General features: G+C 37.1%; 1 protein-coding gene across 26 annotated transcripts in view; it reads right to left on the bottom strand.

The window, feature by feature from the left end:
• The window catches only part of lrrfip2 (leucine rich repeat (in FLII) interacting protein 2), a 216545-nt gene that overhangs the window by 77691 nt on the left and 116946 nt on the right, over window positions 1-21908 (bottom strand). For 14 of the 26 annotated variants that reach the window (XM_028817457.2, XM_051935774.1, XM_051935780.1 and 11 more), the window contains 4 exons: window positions 20467-20544; window positions 19052-19099; window positions 12045-12116; window positions 10463-10537 (listed from right to left, as the gene is read on the bottom strand). The exons of 11 other annotated variants lie outside the window; for them this stretch is intronic. In XM_028817457.2, coding sequence (XP_028673290.1) covers window positions 10463-10537; window positions 12045-12116; window positions 19052-19099; window positions 20467-20544 — 273 coding nt within the window. The remainder of the gene's footprint in view (window positions 1-10462; window positions 10538-12044; window positions 12117-19051; window positions 19100-20466; window positions 20545-21908) is intronic. One more of the 26 variants, XM_051935785.1, reaches the window with a different exon arrangement.

The raw sequence follows: 21908 nt of genomic DNA, 5'->3' as shown, positions 1-21908 counted from the left end.
AGAAATAAAATAGAACATATAGACTAACACAATCACAAGGTTTTATTTTTAAACAAATGTCACAATACTATAGTTTGTGTTCACTGCAGGTTTTTATACACAAGAGGAAAAAAAACATATTTTGGTTTTTGGTTACTGGTCCAAATATGCTAATGAACTCTAATCCAACTTCACCACTAAAAATCAAGATAAATTAAAGATGATGTTGGAAAAGATGGCTGTACAAATTAATCTATTTTCTTAGGATGCAGAGGAACTGAAGATAGGCACAAACTAGCCTAAAATGAAATGGCATTGCTTGCATTTATCGGATAATTTTAATATTTTTGGAACTTATGTTTTTTTAGAAATGTGACATGCTTTCATTGACCCCAGAGATTTGCCTTTAGTAAAGCTGCATTTAATTTTTTACACAACACACTGGTGTTCCTCACATTAGTGAAAACATAAAAAAAATAATTCATAAACCAAAATACAAATAAACAATGTCTAAAAACTACAAGGACATAAAAACTGAAAAGGAAAATGAAACTATTTTTGTCTGTCTGTCTTTATAATCTTGGCAAGTGTGTGCAGTTTCCAGTATTCATTAAAACTTCAAGGCTGTAATACTAACTTAGATAAAAACATTAATTCATGTACTTGTATGGGTGTGACCCATCTACCATCTGTGTTTACAATAAGCCTTTATATGAACATGTGCTTATCAACTGACACCACATCGCCTATTCCCTCTGACAACATAATTTGCTAAAATAAAGCTATACAAATTAAAAGTTAAGTAAATTATGAACTTCAGTGGAAGTGAACACATTGTCACCTGCTGCCCAGGACAATGTGTTCACTAGAAACAGAAACAGCAACACATTCATTTTGACAAAGGAGAACCATCAATAACATGCAATCAGTGGGTGGTAATGGGTTACATTTTCTGTGTTACTTGTATTTGTAAACTTCTGGAAAGAACACACTTTTCATAGTTGTTTTGGCAACAATATTTTTGTTCAAGTTAGTTAAAATAAAATTACCTTTATTCCATTACATCTCTGTCACCCTACTTACTGTTACATTTGCATTTTCTACTTTTACTGTTCAGCTTCACTAAGTCTCTTTTACCATGAAGAGGAAGCACCAACTCCTTCCTGTCAGCTGGAGTATTCAGATATCTAACAGTTTTCCATTCTAGTACTGAGAGGCAATTATGAAGTTTGCTCACTTTCCATTTCTGTTTAATTGTCTACAACTGGCTGTCAGTTACAGATAAAAACATGAAAATTACAGTCATGGATGAGTAGCCTTAGGAATATGCCTTGCTTTAAATGAAAAAAAAATAAATAAATAAAATGAACACTTATATACTGTAGTGTTTTTGCATGCCATAAGAGGTAAGAATTTCACCATACATGAACTGCACTTCCAGTTTATAAAAAGATAACTATTTATTTGATTTTTTTTTCTCTTGGGTACCTAGCTTCCAGGCTCTGCTTATTTGTACGACTACCACTTCAACATTAAGCTGGGAATCATGGCCGATACACAGTTTGCAGAAAAAGAAATGATTTCCAAACTAGTGAAACATGTGTGAAATGTATTTATGAAGTATTTATGCAGGATAAACAGAAAATGCCTGAATGTCTTCTAAGAAAGAAGTACGGTCTTACTTTATTTTTTCCTCCCTTATCTTGCAGGGCAATGGACTTTTGGAAATGGCTCATAATTGGGTTCTAGAGTAACAGAGGGTATATCTGGCTGTGCTGTTGGCCTTCTTGGATGACTAGGGACCTTTTGTTAAATGCCATGTGCCAGATAGGCTTTACCAACAGCAGGGGAGTTATATATTCCAAACTTCTATTTATGTTCCTGTTGGGCAAGTGCTTACAAAGTTTATTTGGATTTGCTCTATTGCTCCTTTTAACAATGTGCGTTTCCTCTGGGGTCAAAATGAATTCAGAAATCTTCCATTCATTAAGTATTCAGACCCTTAGTTCGGTAATTGAACAAGTGACTTTTACAGCAATTCAATCCTTCTTAGATAAGTCTCTATAAGCTTTGCACACCTGGATTTTGGTTCTTTATCCCATTCTTCTTGGTGGATCTTGACAAGCTCCTTCAGAGTGGAAGGAAAGAATACAATAACTGACAACTTCAGGTCTCTCCACAGTTGCTATATGAGGTTTAAGTCTAGGCTTTGGCAGAGCCACTCAAGGACAGAAACTTGTCCCAATTCCACTCCAGCATGGTCTTGGCTTTAGGTCACTATCGCCCTAAAAGATAAACTGTCTCTGTTATCTGAAATCACATCCATGATGGAGCAGGTTTTCATCAAGGACTTCTCTGTATTTGGCTCCATTCATGACTCTCACAATTTTAAGCAGTCACTCAGTCCCTGCTGCTGAGAAGCACCCACCATGGCATGATGCTATCACCTCCTTGCTTCACCATAGGGATGGTATTAGGCAGGTGATGGTCAGTGTCTTGTCTTCACCAGGCACAGTGCTTGGAGTTTTGCCCCAAGAGTTCATTTTTTCTGCATCAGAGCAGAGAATATATATTTTTTTTTACGGTGGATAGAGTACCAATCTTGCCATCAACACCCAAGTTTTCCCCTGTAGGTTGGAGGACCTGCTTCCAGGGCTGGAGGCAGGTTAACATCATACCCAGGATGGACCAATTGAGGTTAAGAGTCTTGCTCAAGGGCCCAACAGTGTGGAATCCCTTCTGGCATTTATGGGATTGGAACCGGCAACTTTCCGATTGCCAGTGCAGATCCCTAGCCTCAGAGCCTCCACTAAAACTCCAAGCAGGCTGTTATATGCCTTTCACTCAAGAGTGGCTTCAATTTGATTGATGAAGTACTGCTGAGATGGCCATCCTTCTAACAGGTTCGCTCATTTCAGCAGATGACTTCTGAAGCTCTGTTATAGAGACCACTAGGTTCGTGATCATCTAGCTAAGTAAGTACCATCTTGCTTGGTTACTCAATTTAGCTCTACGGCCAACTGTAAGAAGAGTCCGTGTGATTGTAAACTTTCTCAATGTTCAAAATATCAAGTCCACTGCACTCCTGGGAACACTCAAAGCTTTAGAAATGGTTTTATACCCCTGTCCTGATCTATGCCTCACCACAATTTAATAATGGAGGTTAACAGAGAGCTCCTTGGATTTCATGGCTTGGATTTCAACCTGAAATGCAGTATGAACTGTGGGACCTACTATGCAGAGGAGTGTGCCTTTCTAGAATATGTCCAATCAATTTAATTTCCCACACATGGACTCCAGTCAAGTTGTAGACACATTTCAAGGTACATTAAAGCAAATGGAATGCACTTGAGCACAATTTGGAGTGCCACAGAAAATAGTCTGAATTATACCCTGACTTCTTCTTCTTCTTTCGGCTGCTCCCATTAGGGGTTGCCACAGCGGATTATCTTCTTCCCTATCTTTCTGTCCTCTGCATCTTGTTCTGTTACACCCATCACCTGCATGTCCTCTCTCACCACATCCATAAACCTTTGCTTAGGCCTTCCTCTTTTCCTCTTCCCTGGCAGCTCTATCCTTAGCATCCTTCTCCCAATATACCCAGCATCTTTCCTCTGCACATGTCCAAACCAACGCAATCTCGCCTCTCTGACTCTGTCTCCCAATTGTCCAACTTGAGCTGATCCTCTAATGTACTCATTTCTAATCCTGTCCATCATCGCCACACCCAGAGCAAACCTTAGCATCTTTAACTCTGCTACCTCCAGCTCTGTCTCCTGCTTTCTGGTCAGTGCCACCATCTCCAACCCATATAACATAGCTGGTCTCACTACTGTCCTGTAGACCTTCCCTTTCACTCTTGCTGATACCTGTCTGTCACAAATTACTCCTGACACTCTACTCCACCCATTCCACCCTTCCTGCACTCTCTTTTTCACCTCTCTTCCACAATCCCCATTACTCTGTACTGTTGTTCCCAAGTATTTAAATTCATCCACCTTCGTCAACTCTACTCCCTGCTGTGACGATGCGGGTTCAGCTCCATGCTCCCATCTTCTATTAGGGAGCCCTTGAACCCAATACCGTCAGTAATGTCACCGATGAGCTAGACAGTGAGGTAATAACATTAGAGCAAGGGGTTGGTGCAAATGTGCAAAGTGCTTTTATTTAAAATTCAACAACAAGACGAATGAGTGTTCAAATAAAGTGCAGTGTCCAAAATCTTCATTAAAACAAATAAATAATCCATAAAAGAAAGGTGAAAGGTGGAGGTTTAAAATAGAACAAAGGCAAACAATCCTTTAAAACCGAGGTTAAAACGCAATACAGGAAGCAGTCTTCTCAAAAACCCAATGTCAAGCCCGGTGCTTCTTCTAAACTAGCGTCTCACCTGCTTCTCCCGTTAGGGCCCTGCAGCAGGCGAGACGCTCTCTCTGCAGCTGACCTTCTTTTGCCTACTTCTGCTGTCAGGCTTACCTCACCGATCCTTGGCTCCGGTCAGCTCCTCCAGACAGCGACTTGGGATTCCCCAATGACCAAGGCTCCCACTCTGGGGACACCACATCCCAAGTCCTGACTCCCGCCTTAAGCGGGGAGTCACCGCCTCCGGTTACTTCCACCCTTTGTAAAAACAAACTCTGCGGGAGCAACCACATCTACTACTTCCCCCGGTGTCGGCCAAACACCCAGGCTGCCTGCTCAGCTGCCGCAAGCCTGCCTGCACTCGCTTGCTCACTCTTCTGCACCGGCTTTCTCCCTCTCCATTGCTTCCTGCAACCTCTGTTCTTTCTCTTTCTTTCCTTTACTTTTTTCCACTCCCCAACTGACTCGAGCTTCTCTATATATAATGGACGTGGCAGCTGTGGCAATCAACAGCTCCTGGGTACAATTACGCTGCGGACCGTCCCTCACCTGTGCACTTAGGTGAGACACGCCCGCAGCACGAATCCACCTGGAAACTGCTTCAGCCACACTACCACGCCCCCTAACAACACAGCGAGCATGGTGATTATTAAAAACAAACTGGCCTTTGCTGGGAGAGCTGTGGACCCACAACACCACACCTGCATCCTCACTATTCCACTAACCTCCCTCTCATTTACACACATGTATTCTGTCTTGTTCCTAATGACCTCTCCAGGGTCTCCTCAACCTGCTCCCTACTATCGCTACAGATCACAATGTCATCAGCAAACATCACAGTCCACGGGGACTCCTGCCTAATCTCGTCTGTCAATCTGTCCATCACCACTGCAAAGAAGAAAGGGCTCAGAGCCGATCCCTGATGTAATCCCACCTTCACCATCCGCAGACCTCACCACTGTCATACTTCCCTCGTACATATCCTGTACAACTCTTTCATACTTCTCTGCCACTCCCGATGTCCTCATACAATACCACAACTCCTCTCGAGGCACCCTGTCATATGCTTTCTCCAGGTCCACAAAGACACAATGCAACTCCTTCTGGCCTTCTCTACACTTCTCCATCAATATCCTCTGAGCAAACATTGCATCTGTGGTGCTCTTTCTTGGCATGAAACCATACTGCTGCTCACTAATCATCACCTCATTTCTAGCTTCCACTACTCTTTCCCATAACTTCATGCTGTGGCTCATCAATTTTATCCCCCCGTAATTACTGCAGTCCTGCACATCCCCCTTATTCTTAAATATCAGCACCAGTACACTTCTTCTCCACTCCTCAGGCATCCTCTCACTTTCCAAGATTCCAATAAACAATCTGGTTAAAAACTCCACTGCCATCTCTCCTAAACACCTCCATGCTTCCATAGGTATGTCATCTGGACCAACGGCCTTTCCATTTTTCATCCTCTTCATAGCTGTCCTTACCTCCTCCTTTCTAATCCGATGCACTTCCTGATTCACTATCTCCACATCATCCACACTCTTCTCTCTCTCGTTCTCTTCATTCATCACTCTCAAAGTACTCTTTCCATCTGCTCAACACACTCTCCTCGCTTGTGAGTATGTTTCCATCTGTATCCTTTATCACCCTAACCTGCTGCACATCTTTCCCAGCTCGGTCCCTCTGTCTAGCCAGTCAGTGCAGGTCCTTTTCTCCTGACAAATATGTTTTTTTTAGACTGATAACAATATTGATATGTAGCAGTAAAGATGGCTGATTACTGTTTATATATATATATATATATTATATATATATACTAATAAAAGGCAAAGCCCTCACTGACTCACTGACTGACTGACTGACTCACTCATCACTAATTCTCCAACTTCCCGTGTAGGTAGAAGTCTGAAATTTGGCAGGCTCATTCCTTACAGCTACTTACAAAAGTTAGGCAGGTTTTATTTCGAAATTCTACGCGTAATGGTCATAACTGGAACCTGTTTGACTGAATCACTCATCACTAATTCTCCAACTTCCCGTGTAGGTAGAAGGCTGAAATTTGGCAGGCTCATTCCTTACAGGTTTCATTTCGAAATTCTATGCGTAATGGTCATAACTGGAACCTGTTTTTTGTCCACATACTCTAATGGAGGAGGCGGAGTCATGTATCGCGTCATCACGCCTCCTACGTAATCACGTGAACTGAAAACAAGGAAGAGATTTACAGCACAAGTCGGGAACGAAGGTAAATGACATTAATTGTTGACTGTCTTTTAATACTGTGTACTTGACAGTCTTTTAATACTGTGTACTTGTTGAGTGTCTTTTAATACTGTGTAAGCATACATATTAACACATGTGCAATTAAACGTGTGCATTTACGGGGTGATTTCTCAGGCTTAAAAGCTCGCCTTTTATTAAAAAGGTAAATGCAAACTCTTTTCATTCTGAAGGGCACAAACCACGTTAGATTTCAGCCGTTAAACGCGCAAAAATGTCAGTACACCAGATAAATAAGCACAACATATTATCAGTTGTATTGTATGCTTTCAATACATATAGAAATGTGTTAATCGTTAACTAATATTATAGGATGGTGTTTTTCGACTTGTGCCTTGATTTAAACGATTGCATGTCTTGGTGGGTTTGCGTAGCTTATTGTCAATATCTTTACACCTCTTTTTAAGACTTAATTTAAAAAGGTTTTCTTTTCTTCTTAATTAAAATTTAAAAGCAATACTTCACCGCTGCAAAGCCCCTCTAGCGCTGACGTCCGACGTTCGATTACCGTAAGCGAGTGCAGTGAGTGTGTACGCCTGATGAGCCAAGAATAAGGGGGAAACAGGTGCACTATTTGCATTATTTGACAGTAAACTATTTTCATCCATTCTATGATCTGCTTCTCACAACTGAAGGCACCGTGGCTGATGTTACCTGGCTTGCTGGCGAACCATAAGCGTTACCTGGTAGGTAACCAACCACCCACTCACTTCACTCCAATACGGGAATCGAACCTCGGACGTCAGCGCTAGAGGCGAAGCCCCTAAAATTGCGCCACGGCATGTGGTTCGTTTATTTGACAGCATGTAGATCGGGATAATTACATTCACGCCATTCGTAGTCTGATTCACAATCTGATTGTATGGGTGGTTACCTACCAGGTAACGCTTATGGTTAGCCAGCAAGTCAGCTCGAAGTGATCACTCGAGTGAACGCAGCTTCACAAAAAAACAGATCCTTAACAAACTATTATTGGTATATTTTCCCTCAATTTTAAAAGGTTTTCTTTTCTTCTTAATAAAAATTTAAAAGCAGTACTTCGCCGGTGCGAAGCGCGGCGATTTGAGCGACTGACGCATACAGACATATTCATGAGTGCAGGTACTTCGGAAAGAAAGCACTGTGTAAACCTAAACTTTAAATTAAGTTCATAGACCTACAAAAGGTTGCCATTGATTTGAGGCAAGATTGCTTTTCTCATGTACAACTATACGTAGCATTCTTAACAGTAAGCTTGCACGGCTTGGTCATATTACAGCCTGAGTGCTGAACTGACAACGTCGTATACAAACAGAACTATAACAATCGTAATAAACAAACTCTTGACGAGTTCAACAGTCACAGTTAATTTTTACAGTGCCGACTTTGGTATACCTTTGTGCTTTGTTACATTTCTCCAAGACCCCCACTTGTCATGAAACTAACACTGACCTCTCATATTAGCCAATTCTAAAGACAAACGCAAAAGAGGAGGAAGGAGAAAGGAGAATACGCTAAGACATTTTAATAACGAACATAAGGGCACCAATTATAAGTCATATTATTAGAATGTTTTATTGACATTTAAAAAACAAATTTGTCCTGAAAAAAATGCTGTTTGGAAGCCAAAATATCTGGCTTTTGCTCTTGAGCTGAGCCATGCGGCTAGATTCGCTGAAAAATGTTAGAAAGTCTGTTGATAGTTTGAGCTTTGTTTTTTCTTCTTATGCAGTTGCAGCTCTGTGTAACACTAAACACCTACTTTGTATATGTTTGTTTGATGCATACCAGAAAATAACTGTACATTGTTGATAGGTCCAAATAAATTCATAGCCTACAAGGCACTTTGAGGAAGCTTCATATTTGTTTAGCAATTGTGACCGTCTCCAGAATCAAAAGTAACATGTGCAGGCTCTTTCCAGAGTAAAAGATTTCAATTACAATTTGAGAGAAAGCCAAACCTGTGCTCTCACGAAAGCTAACACATTGAACATTTTAACCAACATACAGAATAAAGACCTGCACAACTATTTCATAAAAAAAAAGTAGTGAATGCTTATCTAGACACTCTCTTTCTATCAAGCAACTGCTGAAACACACATTGCCAAATATGCAGGTATTAGAAAGCAAAAATTCTGCTTTTTTTAATTGGATAATGGACTGACCCATGAAACAAAGACAATCTTAGTTGATGCAGACTGTGCTGTAGCCATTTTGGCAAAGCTTTAGACAATAGGGAAACATCGAAAAGCATGGAATACAACATTTTAACTGGTAAACTGTGAACTTCAAGTAAAACGTTAAGTAAATGAATGACTTTTTGTATCCTATGTAAAAATTTCTCTCTTTGTCATTCCTAGGGACAATGGGTGAAGTTTAACAGTTTAAAGCACATGATGAAATCTGTCAACACTTAATTCGTTACCATCAATATGGATATCATTGAAGTGGACGGGCTATACAAACTGAGACCTTATAATTGTGCTTTGCTTGGCAGAGTTTCAGCATTGTAACAAACGTGCAAATTCAACCTATGAGACCAAATATTACTGCCTGATATTATTGGCCAGGCCATTGTTAGAATACTTGTATGAATTAGAGATTTCTGTGTTAGATTTTTAATACATTTTTAAACCATTCTGATAACATGTTTACACTATGCTTTCATGGGTTATTGGGTGTAAACTGATAGGCAAAAATGGCAAATTTATCCATTTAAAGTTAAATCTGCAACACAACAAAGTGTGTAAAAAGTGAAGGGTCTGAATATTTTCTAAACACACTGTATGTCCTCAGTCTCAAGAAGTGAATCGAAATGCAGCAAAATTAACATCTTTGGGTAAAAACAGACAGTTTTCTGTTTAAATTATTAAATAAAATGTCACTTAGCAAATGCAGTATCACAACAAATGACAGCATGTCACAATGTTGGGGGATAATTTTAAAAACAAGGAAATCATCACTGAACTGTGCTCAGTTACACTGGTATTATTTAGAAGTGAAGGGAACCATTGTCATTGAAAAAAACAAATCATGTCTTATCCTTGGAGCAGACAGTGAGCAACAACTGCCAATCAACATTTTTCTCAGTGATTATTCATTTTACAACAGGCTCATTTTTCTTGTGTCTTCTTACATGTGTAATGCAATACCAATTTAAAACTTCTAATTATGCACAGCAAACCAGGCTGTAGTGACTAACAACTCTTTCTACCAAATTTCTGCTGCATATACTAATTTACTCCAATCCATTATATTTTTGCATGATCCCCTCTTAACTGGCACCAAATCCTAATTTTGTGTACACTCAGATGTTTATGATAAAAATCCCTCCCTATGCACCTTCACACAAACCGCACCCTTCAAGCACCATTCATTAATGTTGTTCCTTCTCCTCCTATTTTGGGCACATCACCAGCTAATGCTTAATTTTATGAGCATCCTTTCTCAATATTCTGTTGCTTACATTTCAAATCCATCAGAGCATGGTTAAAAAGAAATATGTGACAGTTTTACCACATCTCACCCCAACAGCATATCACACATTCTGTAGTAACTTATCTGGTTAATATTGTGGATAATGTCATACAGTTATTAAAAGAAAACTCCACAGATATATAGGATTTAAGTGGTGTACCAAAAACACAAATTTAAATACCCAACCTCCTATTGATTATACTACAATATTATCAGCCAGTTGTCACAGAAAACAAACAGATCAAACAAAAGGTGACATTCAGTTTTACATTACTGGTACTGAGCATTCCATTAGAGAAGTTTAACTGTAATTTTTTTCTGTTGAAAATTAGAAAAGCAAATAAAAGAACATATTTGAAAAAGGAATGGCAAGACAAACCAAAGAATGGAAGGAAGAAAGTTGTTTTGTATGTTTTAGGCTGCTGTAGTTTCTGTGATCATGGTAAAACCCACTCTGTGAAAAATAAAAGTAAAATCAAAATTTTAAGAAACACTGAAAGAGGTTACAGTGATGAATAAAATTAATAATGACAGATGTACAAGAATAATTCTAACATACACAAGGTGCAAAATAAATGACTACTGAAGTATTTAAAAATAAACACAAAAATATAGATGCAAAATACTTTACTTATTATTAAGGAACGACACCATACTTTAGACTTACTTTTAACTAATAAAGGAGGAAGGAATATTTCAGACAAATATAAATACATACATACGCATAGGCAAATAGAAGTACTATAAAATGTGACAAATAAAAAATTATATCAATAACTGTCTCAGGATACATGCATTTTATAGCTTTCTTCCTTCTGCATTTATTTCTTCATTTATTTATTTCAGTGTCTCTACACACAACATAAAATACACTTTGAAACATAAACTGTCCCTTTCACTGAAACTGTCAGTATTGTGGATGTAGATCTTCAATCATCAAGTAATACACTAATGCTAGACACTTCAGATGAAGACTCCTGAGAGGATATTTACATAACAAAAGCATTTCCTAAAATGCTTTAGCATAAACTCAAACTAAGAAGTTATCATGAAATCATGAAATGTTTGAATGAAAGTTGCCACATGTACACTATTAAATGCACTAAAGAAAAAAAGAAGTTAACAATCTCCAGACTCTTTGCAATGACAAACATATTTCCCTTCTTTAAGGAAATACGTTAATATTAAAAATAATATGACCATATATTGGCATAAAATCTGCTTGTATGAAGAAAATGTACTACAATCACTTCTTATTTTTCTAAAACGGAGGGAAAAATCCAGAAGCTGATAACAGCAAAATTAAAAGGGCACACCATTCCATGCACACTATCCATCATCATCATCTGGTTCCAATATATTTAATTATTTACAAGATTACTACATTATAAAAAAACTAATAACATTAAATCAAAATAAAACTAAATACACTAAAAAACTAAACACACAATTGAAAACTAAATACAATCCAAGTGCTACACCAAATAGGCAATGAACTTTTCCGCAAGAAACTATATGACTTTAATAAAAATGCATTTGAGTTATAAACTATATGCAATGTAAAGACAGAAAAACTTAGACAGTGAGTTATAAAATACATGAGATGCATAAAAATTATTAAAACTAATGCTCCATTTAAATTTGTGCAAACGTCATTGTGCAACACAGATGTAAACTTAATATATGCCCAAGTGATGATATTGCTCATACTTAAAAACCCACAGACTAAGCAAAATGAAGTTGTATGTACCATTATTTATCTCTGACGTCCATGACAATATGTAAAAACAACACAAAAACTAAACAACACGATTATAAATTCAAAGTAAGACTACATCTTCCTCGTAAAATGTAATGATTCATTTTTGAAAAAGAAAATCCGAATATGCTACTGCAGTTCAAAATTGTTCTTCAAGTACAACTATTATGTCAAAACATAGATGGAAGGCAACAAAACTGACCAAAAGGTCTTTCCTGGAGTTACTGGAAACAGGTGTCATCTTAAGGCCATAAATATCACTGTGTGCTGAGCTCTGCGAGCAAAAAAGGGAATAGTGAAATGCTTAGAAAAAGCGCATCTCTTTCACATTCAATTACACAAGCAGAAACACACACATACTGTTAGTATTAAAAAAAGAAAATAGCATTTTTAATGCCTCTAGACCAGGAATCAAAAATGTGTAAATCAGCCACAATCAAAAAGACGTCACCAAAAAGGACCTTTTCTTTACAGCTAACATTAAAAGTCTATAAAAAGGTGTAAGTCCTTTGGTCAAACCATGCATTGCAAAGCTTAACAGCTACATTCTGTATAAAGAAATTAAACAAAACAGAGGTTAATGTATACAGTTTATTAACATGATAGACAATTTCATTTGTAGTCTGCATAGTAAACTCATTGTAACATAATTTGAGACTTTTGAGACTTATGAGATTAGTTATGTTAGCCAGCTTCGCTTAGGAAATTTCATAAGGCATTAGTTATAGTATAGTGCTATTGGTTAATCAGAATCAGAAGTATCACAAGTTCTATGTAACTAAGTGCTGCTAAATCACGCTAACACTGTGCGACCATGAGCAAGTCATTTCACATGCCTGTGCTCCGATTGGAAAAACAAAAGAAAAGTAACCAACTGTTTCTCCAATGTTGTAAGTCGCCTTGGATTAAGGCATTAGTCAAATAATAATATTAGATCACTGATACTGCTTACTTTTGAACATGCAAAATAAAATTACACGTGATGAATGTTGCCATTAGATCAACTCCTGCTTTTTTCTGATGACCTGGCTTTTGTTAATAGCTGTTGCAAAACACAAATTCATTTCAAAAGTATATTATTGTAAAATAAAACGGGTAATGATTAGAAATAATGTGAAATATCAGTATATACTGCAAAGAACCAGTACATATAGAGGGGCAAAGGAAATAAAACATAGTGTAAAGATTTATTTAGTTTGAGACAATGGTCCATGTATTATAAATCAAATCAGTGGAAAAACTGTGATGGGCTCAGAACTATTTACATCAAGTTGTTATTTCCCATGAAGGGGAATGAAGATTATTACTTAAAAGCTTCAACGTTTCACCCTCAGAGCACGACACAAATGTTTCTGTAACCCGCTCTAGCGTTCGATTCCAGGCCAGGTGCATGAATCCCACTATGTTGTAACGATCCAGGAGCACACCACAAACTTCTAAGCAAACTGCTCTAGTGTCCTGGACCCAGAGCATACCACAAATGTCTCTGCACCCGACTCCGCAGTTTCATCTCTGGAGCAAATTAACGTTAATATGTCAACTCCATTCCGATGTTCCGGGCTTGGACTATACCTGCCTTTTGGAGAAAGCTCAATCTGAGAAGCCCACTGCTAAATGATCCTCCTGTTATGGTCCATTCTAAACAGCTTCTGAGCTCAATGCCGTTCATGCCTTTTTTCGAGTCTGGCCATTGACAGTTTGTGCAGTCTCTCCAAGAGGTTTCTACCCCTCAATGTTTCTGGATGGCAAAATTAGTTTATCTCTTGCCAACCAGCCATCTGTCTCAACACTAACTTTAGTCCCACACTAATGACCCAAGTCTTATAATTAAATCTTGTAATGCAGCAGTGCAGGTTTACCCGTTATCATAATTGTTTACGATGTTCATTTGTTTATGTAATTTACACAAGTACAGTGTTTCTTTTTTGTTTTCGTCAGCTGTATGTAGTTCCCTGTTAAAGTCTGTAGATATACAGTAAATGTACGGTATAGGCAAAGCAGTGCTTTAAAAGGATATACATAAGTATCGATATCCTATGTGTGACACTGATGTATTAATTTGAAGAGCAAGGAGTGCAGAGAATTTCAATATTAGAAATTCAAACACCACCATCCGAGATTTTCTCTTGGAGTATACAGCATCGTCGATCAAAGAGCGGGGGTGGAATGGGGTCAGTTTTCAGCACCACGACCGGGGACTAGAGATCAAAATGGAATGGTTAACCATGGTAAGAGCCAGTAGTCAACACCAGAAAACAATGCCTGCTAACTAAACAGCTTTGCTAAACATTTTCTTTCCAATTCACAAAGTAATTGTGTGTCTTTTCAGGTCTAGTACAGTGTCTGATCTTCAGTCATTCCATCCACCCTTTTGGCTAGCAGTGCTATTAATGTGGGCTGTCAAACACTTTTGCCACGTGCTGCACTTGCATAAGGCCCGTTCTCCATGCAGCCTAGAGCATATACAAAGCATTTTAATAAAAATGAAAAAATAAATTTATTAACAAATACAAAAATGTGTTAGCTAATTTTCTTTTTTCTGTAACATTACCAAATTTCAATCAAATCCGCTGAAGCCTTTTTGTGGTTTTTGGGGTATTTCATTTCTTTTTTTGCGGTGGAGGTTTACTCTTAAATACTGATATACCATAATGTCCTTTCTTAGCAGATACTACTAACCTAGACGTATTTTCCTGCCAGATTTCTGCTTTTTAACTAAACAGGAAATTATACAGTGCATCCGGAAAGTATTCACAATGCATCACTTTTTCCATGTTTTATGTTACAGCCTTATTCCAAAATTGATTAAAAGCATTTTTTTCCTCAGAATTCTACACACAACACCCCATAATGACAACGTGAAAAAAGTTTGAGGTTTTTGCAAATTTATTAAAAATAAAAAAACTGAAAAATCACAAGTACATAAGTATTCACAGCCTTTGCCATGAAGCTCAAAATTGAGCTCAGGTGCATCCTGTTTCCCCTGATCATCCTTGAGATGCTTCTGCAGCTTAATTGGAGTCCACCTGTGGTAAATTCAGTTGATTGGACATGATCTGGAAAGGCACACACCTGTATATATAAGGTCCCACAGTTGACAATTCATGTCAGAGCACAAACCAAGCATGAAGTCAAAGGAATTGTCTGTAGACCTCCGAGACAGGATTGTCTCGAGGCACAAATCTGGGGAAGGTTACAGAAAAATTTCTGCTGCTTTGAAGGTCCCAATGAGCACAGTGGCCTCCATCATCCGTAAGTGGAAGAAGTTTGAAACCACCAGGACTCTTCCTAGAGCTGGCTGGCCATCTAAACTGAGCGATCGGGGGAGAAGGGCCTTAGTCAGGGAGATGACCAAGAACCCGATGTTCACTCTGTCAGAGCTCCAGAGGTCCTCTGTGGAGAGAGGAGAACCTTCCAGAAGGACAACCATCTCTGCAGCAATCCACCAATCAGGCCTGTATAGTAGAGTGGCCAGACGGAAGCCACTCCTTAGTAAAAGGCACATGGCAGCCCGCCTGGAGTTTGCCAAAAGGCACCTGAAGGACTCTTAGACCATGAGAAAGAAAATTCTCTGGTCTGATGAGACAAAGATTGAACTCTTTGGTGTGAATGCCAGGCGTCATGTTTGGAGGAAACCAGGCACCGCTCATCACCAGGCCAATACCATCCCTACAGTGAAGAATGGTGGTGGCAGCATCATGCTGTGGGGATGTTTTTCAGCGACAGGGACTGGGAGACTAGTCAGGATAAAGGGAAAGATGACTGCAGCAATGTACAGAGACATCCCGGATGAAAACCTGCTCCAGAGCGCTCTTGACCTCACACTGGGGCGACGGTTCATCTTTCAGCAGGACAATGACCCTAAGCACACAGCCAAGATATCAAAGGAGTGGCTTCAGGACAACTCTGTGAATGTCCTTGAGTGGCCCATCCAGAGCCCAGACTTGAATCTGATTGAACATCAACGGAGAGATCTTAAAATGGCTGTGCACCGACGCTTCCCATCCAACCTGATGGAGTTTGAGAGGTGCTGCAAAGAGGAATGGGCGAAACTGGCCAAGGATAGGTATGCCAAGCTTGTGGCATCATATTCAAAAAGACTTGAGGCTGTAATTGCTGCCAAAGGTGCATCGACAAAGTATTGAGCAAAGGCTGTGAATACTTATGTACATGTGATTTCTCAGTTTTTTTTATTTTTAATAAATTTGCAAAAACCTCAAGTAAACTTTTTTAACGTTGTTATTATGGAGTGTTGTGTGTAGAATTCTGAGGAAAAAAATGAATTTAATCCATTTTGGAATAAGGCTGTAACATAACAAAATGTGGAAAAAGTGATGCGCTGTGAATACTTTCTGGATGCACTGTATTTTTGTTGATGAGATGCGAGTTATTCAATAAGTAATATTATATATTTTTTGTAATGTTTCAAGCATAAAAAAAAATTATTAGCATTCTAACTTTTCATTTCATTACTTTAAGTGGGTCTCGTGTAGAAGTGTCCAATATGTATCGTCTATGATATCTTAATTGTTGTTTTAACAATGTGCAAGCTGAAATTATTGAGTATGTCACTCACTCACTCCAAAAAAACAATTAAAAACACGCCTTGACAGTTCATGCATTCACTGTCTTATGTAACCTAACAAGACAGACTGCAGAGTATACGCAAAGCAAATGCATAAGCGGAGAAAGTTCTTGCTGCAGGTCGCGGGATAAGGCGGAGATGGAGCTCAGGTGAGCAAGGTGCAGAGCTCAGAGGGGCGTGCACATACACAGTTGGGTTAGGATTTCAGACCCGCCCAAGTAACATTATGTGCATTTGCATAGATAGATGTGGGCAGCTCAGAGTTTGTTGCCCCATTCCATCCTGTTTGCAGCTGTAGGGAGATTTACTCAATTTGCCAAAGTACTTTGTCATTTTCCTTCGGAAATGATTGGTTCATAACATGCCAGGTAAGCTCCAAAATATTAAGTTATTATAAACTGTAGAATGAGTTTCTTTCTGCTGTCTTCTGTTTAACACTTAGGTGTTAACCAGGGTCAAAGCTCACAAACTGTAATGATGTAACAACATGTTAACAGTTCTTTTAAACAAAAAACACTACAATAAAAATGACAGGATCGAGGCCATTGTAACAGCAGCTACAACAGAACCCATAGCTATAGGGGAAGACAGCCCTACATCAGGCCCTCACCTGCTTCATCTCACCCATTGTCTGTAGAAGTTGGGAGCAGGTGGTGACAGAAGGGAGGGAACAAAAAAAGGAAATAATAAAAAGTATTTAGACATCTGAATAGAAAAAACTCAGGAATTCAAAGAAGGTAAGTCTCTGCTCACTGCCATTTAAAAATAAACCAAGAGCTACTTAATGATAGCGGAGGTGGAGAGTGATGTAAATCTACTTTAGTGGAGGAAAACACAAGAAGTATTCCCATTTTAGGGAAACTTGCAAAAAAGTACCTGTGCATCCCTGCCTCAAGCAGCCCTTCTGAGTGGGCTTTCAGCACCAGATAAAATGTAACATGTAACAATGCTGCTCTGAAGTCAGATGCTATGGAAAAACTGGTGTTTCTGTCACACACCTTGAAGTTTCCTCAGGAGACTTTTTATTTTTCTCAGATATCTTTGTGCAATACTGGACAGAAAGTGAAGTTAGTAATTTGTTTAAAAATCTGTTTAAAAATGTTATAGGTTCGTTTTTTTTTGTTTTTTTTTCATCTTTGTGCAATATATGACAGAACTTGTTTACAAATGCTATAACTTTTTTATTCTGTGTAGTATGACAGAACCTTTGATTTTTACATTATAGTACAGTATTTTATTCTTGCTTGTGTGCTGCACAATTCACTTTTCAAAGGAGCAGTTTAGGTTAATCCAGACTATAATGTTCATGCTTTTAATTATTATTTTATTCCCTTTGTAATCAAATCTTGTTGACATTAAGGGTAAGTGTCTGTTTAAAATACTCTCATGACAACAGTTTTTTTGTGTAAATTCTGTATGCCACGTTGAAATGGTTTACTCATACTTGTACTGCTTGATCTCTGTAATACTTTGACTGATGATTTTAATGATTTTGTGCTCTTTTACTTCAGTTTTAAGTCGATAAATAACACTGTTTTCCTCAACTGGTGTTTCCATTAATCTCATTAGTAAGCTACAATTAATATCCTAAACCAAGATAGATCAAAAAGACTTTCACAAACACATTTTTAAAGGATGCAAAATATCTAATTATCATTATCGTTAAAGTCCCAGAAAATATCGTGATATAATTTTTTGCCAATATCTCAGGTAACAAATTAGTCCCATTCTTGTAAACATTTGTCAATCAATTTTGAGTAAAAACTAAAAAAATAAGCGCCTTATGTGTATCTGATAGATTCAACCTCTTGGTTTTAATCTTTCAAAGTAAGAGTAGTAACCTGTGGCATTGCTTTGTAGGAAATGGAGTTCTTTTAGCTATAGTGTGTTGTATATGCACTCTCTGATTTATTTGTTGTGAACTGAAAATATTGTAGGTTTAATTTGTATTATAACCATGTACCACCCACTGAGTAATGAGTAAATCCAGTACCCCTGGCTAATTTATCTCTGTCACTAACCCAACAATTAAGCAATATTATTCTAAAAAATACATACTGTTTACATGAAAATTCTCTACTAACTGACAATTATAGGATACAGGAACGAAAGGAAAATAATTGAAAACAGTACTGTACTAGACCTCGGGTTTAGTAATGTCTGCTACATATTTATCAATTTCAAAACTACTTTGCTTTGTAAGTAAAAACCAATGTCATTTGTTAAGAATTTATTGAAACTCATTTGGAAATAAAAAATGTTATATTTTATGTGCTTGTTCATATCTATGGGTTGTTGTGAATTAAAACCACCATAATACAAGACCAACCTGTATAGGCATTAACTTTTTAAACTTCAATTGAAATAATTTTAAAAACATGTTCAAATATGTTGTATAAATAATAATGTAAAAACTATCAATTGTCATATCTCAAAATGTAACCGTTTCTCACATTTTATACAATTAGCAAATATTAATCACATGAAAAATGGTTTAAGTTTCCAAAGTGCATGTTTATTTTTTAGTGTTAATAGAAATGAAATGTATCACAGCAAAGAAAAGTCATGCTTGTCAGTTTACAAACAGGAATCCGTAAGTTATGTTCTTTTTAATTATTACATACAGATGATCTTGAGTGTTTCAAGGAAGATTTCTCCCTTAAGCTGTCACACTATAAGAAATTGAAAAAATGTCAAAATGAATAAAAATAAAGAAGAAAAAAAATAAAATACATTTTAAGAAATATAAACAGGTACTACATTTTACAAAATAAAGATTGTTTTGGAATTCAAATGGTTCCAAATTTCACAGACTGATCTGTTCACCACAAGGTTATCTTTCTATAGTAAATATGTAGCAGTTTTACTTGAAATTAGTTATTAACCAAGAATCCAATATAAAATATTCTCAAACCTGTTTAATCTAATCGAGGTTGTGTTGATGAGGAAATTAGTGCAACTTTATGCACAAAGCATAAAAATGCCTTTGATAGCATACCAGTCCATCACAGGACCCACACTCATACAAAGGCAAATATTGAGACAGTGTGAGAATATTAATATCATCATAAAATTATTAAACTGAAATACATGGTTCAGATTAAAATATTCCAACCACAAAAAAGGTTTTATATATGGTTGTGAAAAAACAATTTTTGTATCTCCAAATATCTAAACTTCTAAGAGATTTAGGGAGATTAAAGAAAAGTTGCATACAGTTGGTGTCTTTAAAAAAGCATTTAACAAAGGATGACTAACAAAGGTGTGCCTGGTGTGTGCAGCTCAACTACTCTATGTGAAAAAATCTATAATCACAGCTAATAGCACCCCTAGTATACAAGCATGTTAAATAAAATAATGGAATGGGTAGCATGGATTTTGTCTCTTATAAGGATAACCATTTACTGTAGCTAAAAATAGAGCATTTTTAGATTTATTTAATTATGCATTGGTCTCTTTCTTTGTGAATATTTGCAATAACTAATGAAGAATTGAAATTTGAAAAATGAATACAAGATTTATCACTTAAATGTCATTAATCATTTTATGTTATTTAAATATCCTTAATTTTCAAATTCTTCTATACTTAGAGTATATTTAAAAGGAAAATAAAGCACAAAATAAAATGCATCTACTTACTACTATCCAAACTTAAAGTACAGAAATTTAGTAAACAAAAAACATAAACCCATTCTATTTGGTTATGCTAAACTATAAAAGACATTTTATTTACAACATTATGTTGCAAAATAGTTAAATTTTTTGCTTTGTGCTTTCAAGATGACCAAGTAATCCATAAGGGATATTGTGAAAAAATACTGACAAATAAGACTTGCAGCCATTTAGAGCTGTGTGAATATTTAACTGCTGTGACAGAAAAAAAATGCCCGGAAGTAGAAATTTTCATATTGGTGACACTGATCAACTTCAGACATAAACCTTCATAAAAGCATCACATAAAGTTACTATGTACACTGAGGGAATTGGAATCACATCAATGCTTACAAACAGATAGCATGCTAAAACCTTTATCACGCACCACATGGTCTCTTCTCCGTGGTGTGCTGGCTCTGCTCTTGTGGGACCCACCCACATCTAACAAAGAAGAGGAGGAGTGCTTCGAAAGGAAATTAAAATAGTTAGCAATTTTATAACTACAAATGCTGAAATTCGCAAAAGAAAGTGCATGTGGTTAAATACATTAAGATATAAAAAAAAGGTTATATCGTATGTCATTATATTGGTTTTGTGGCCAAGGAAAGCTAATTTTCCATCTACAATACAAAAAGTACATGTATCTAAAACATATTTTCACACAAGTAATGAAGATTTTCTTTTTTAATTAAGATACATCAATTTTCTTTGGTTAAATGGTAACGTAAAGAGCAGGGAATCCAGTCATTAAGGTGCTCTGCACCAACGGTACAATATAATACTACAAAAATACAAAGCGTCCCATTTCCACTACAGTACAAATAAATGTAAACTATGGTGTAATAAAGGCTAACTTCTGTCATGTTAAATATTGTAATTAAATTGCATATTACTTCAGTACTACAGTTATGCATGGTCTTTGGATTTTGTGAAACAGTTTCACTATGAAGCTTGCAGTACGGGGGTGAAAAGATCAAAATTAAGTGAATTAAACAAAGTTGAAGAGAAGTATTTTATCTATCAAAGTGGCTCTACAGCTACGAAGGACAAAGAACTGAGGGAAATGTTCTTTAATCACTCAACAGAAAATAATCAAACTCACTGAGAAAATGTTAGCAATGATACTTTGATTATGGATATTAACTTTTGTGCACACAAACACATACACATTAGAGACAGAGAAGAAAGAAACGGAGAATAGAGATAGCTAGCTGGATATGTATCATATACTAGTGTTCAAAAGTTTGGAATCACTGAGAAAGTTTCATTTTTTTTTTAAAATAGAAATTGGTATCTTCTTTTTTTTTTTTTTTTTTTTTTTTTTTTTAGCAAGGTGCCATTCTTGACTTTTCCAGACACCAGTCATGCTTTCTTTGCTGGAGATAATACTGGTATTTCAAATGTATACAATAAAGCCACCAATTGAGGATATGTAAGGCATCTTTTTCTCAAAGTACAAAATGTGACACACTTGTCCTCCTGTGTAGTTATGTATTTGGGCCTTGAACTTCTTTTTCTGTACTGGTTAGATCCAATGTTCCCTCTTCTTACAAGACAATGCTGGACACCTTTGTATGATATCTTCAGTTTCTTGGCAATATGTCATATGAAATAACTTTCATTTAGACAACCAGACAGACGCGATTCCTGAAAAAGCGGTTTTGTTTTGACCATTTCTATACTCAGAACTGAAATTTAGGAATGGCTGTATCTTGCAACACACGGCTAAGACAATTTGCTTACTTCACTGAACAGAAAAACAGGTTTCAATTGTGCCAGCACAATTATAAAGGTTTCTATAATAACCATTTAGCATTTAAGTATAAA

This window comes from Erpetoichthys calabaricus, chromosome 13, assembly GCF_900747795.2.
Source record: "Erpetoichthys calabaricus chromosome 13, fErpCal1.3, whole genome shotgun sequence".
Classification (NCBI taxonomy): Eukaryota; Metazoa; Chordata; class Cladistia; order Polypteriformes; family Polypteridae; genus Erpetoichthys; species Erpetoichthys calabaricus.
This window is presented reverse-complemented; position numbering and strand designations above follow the sequence as displayed.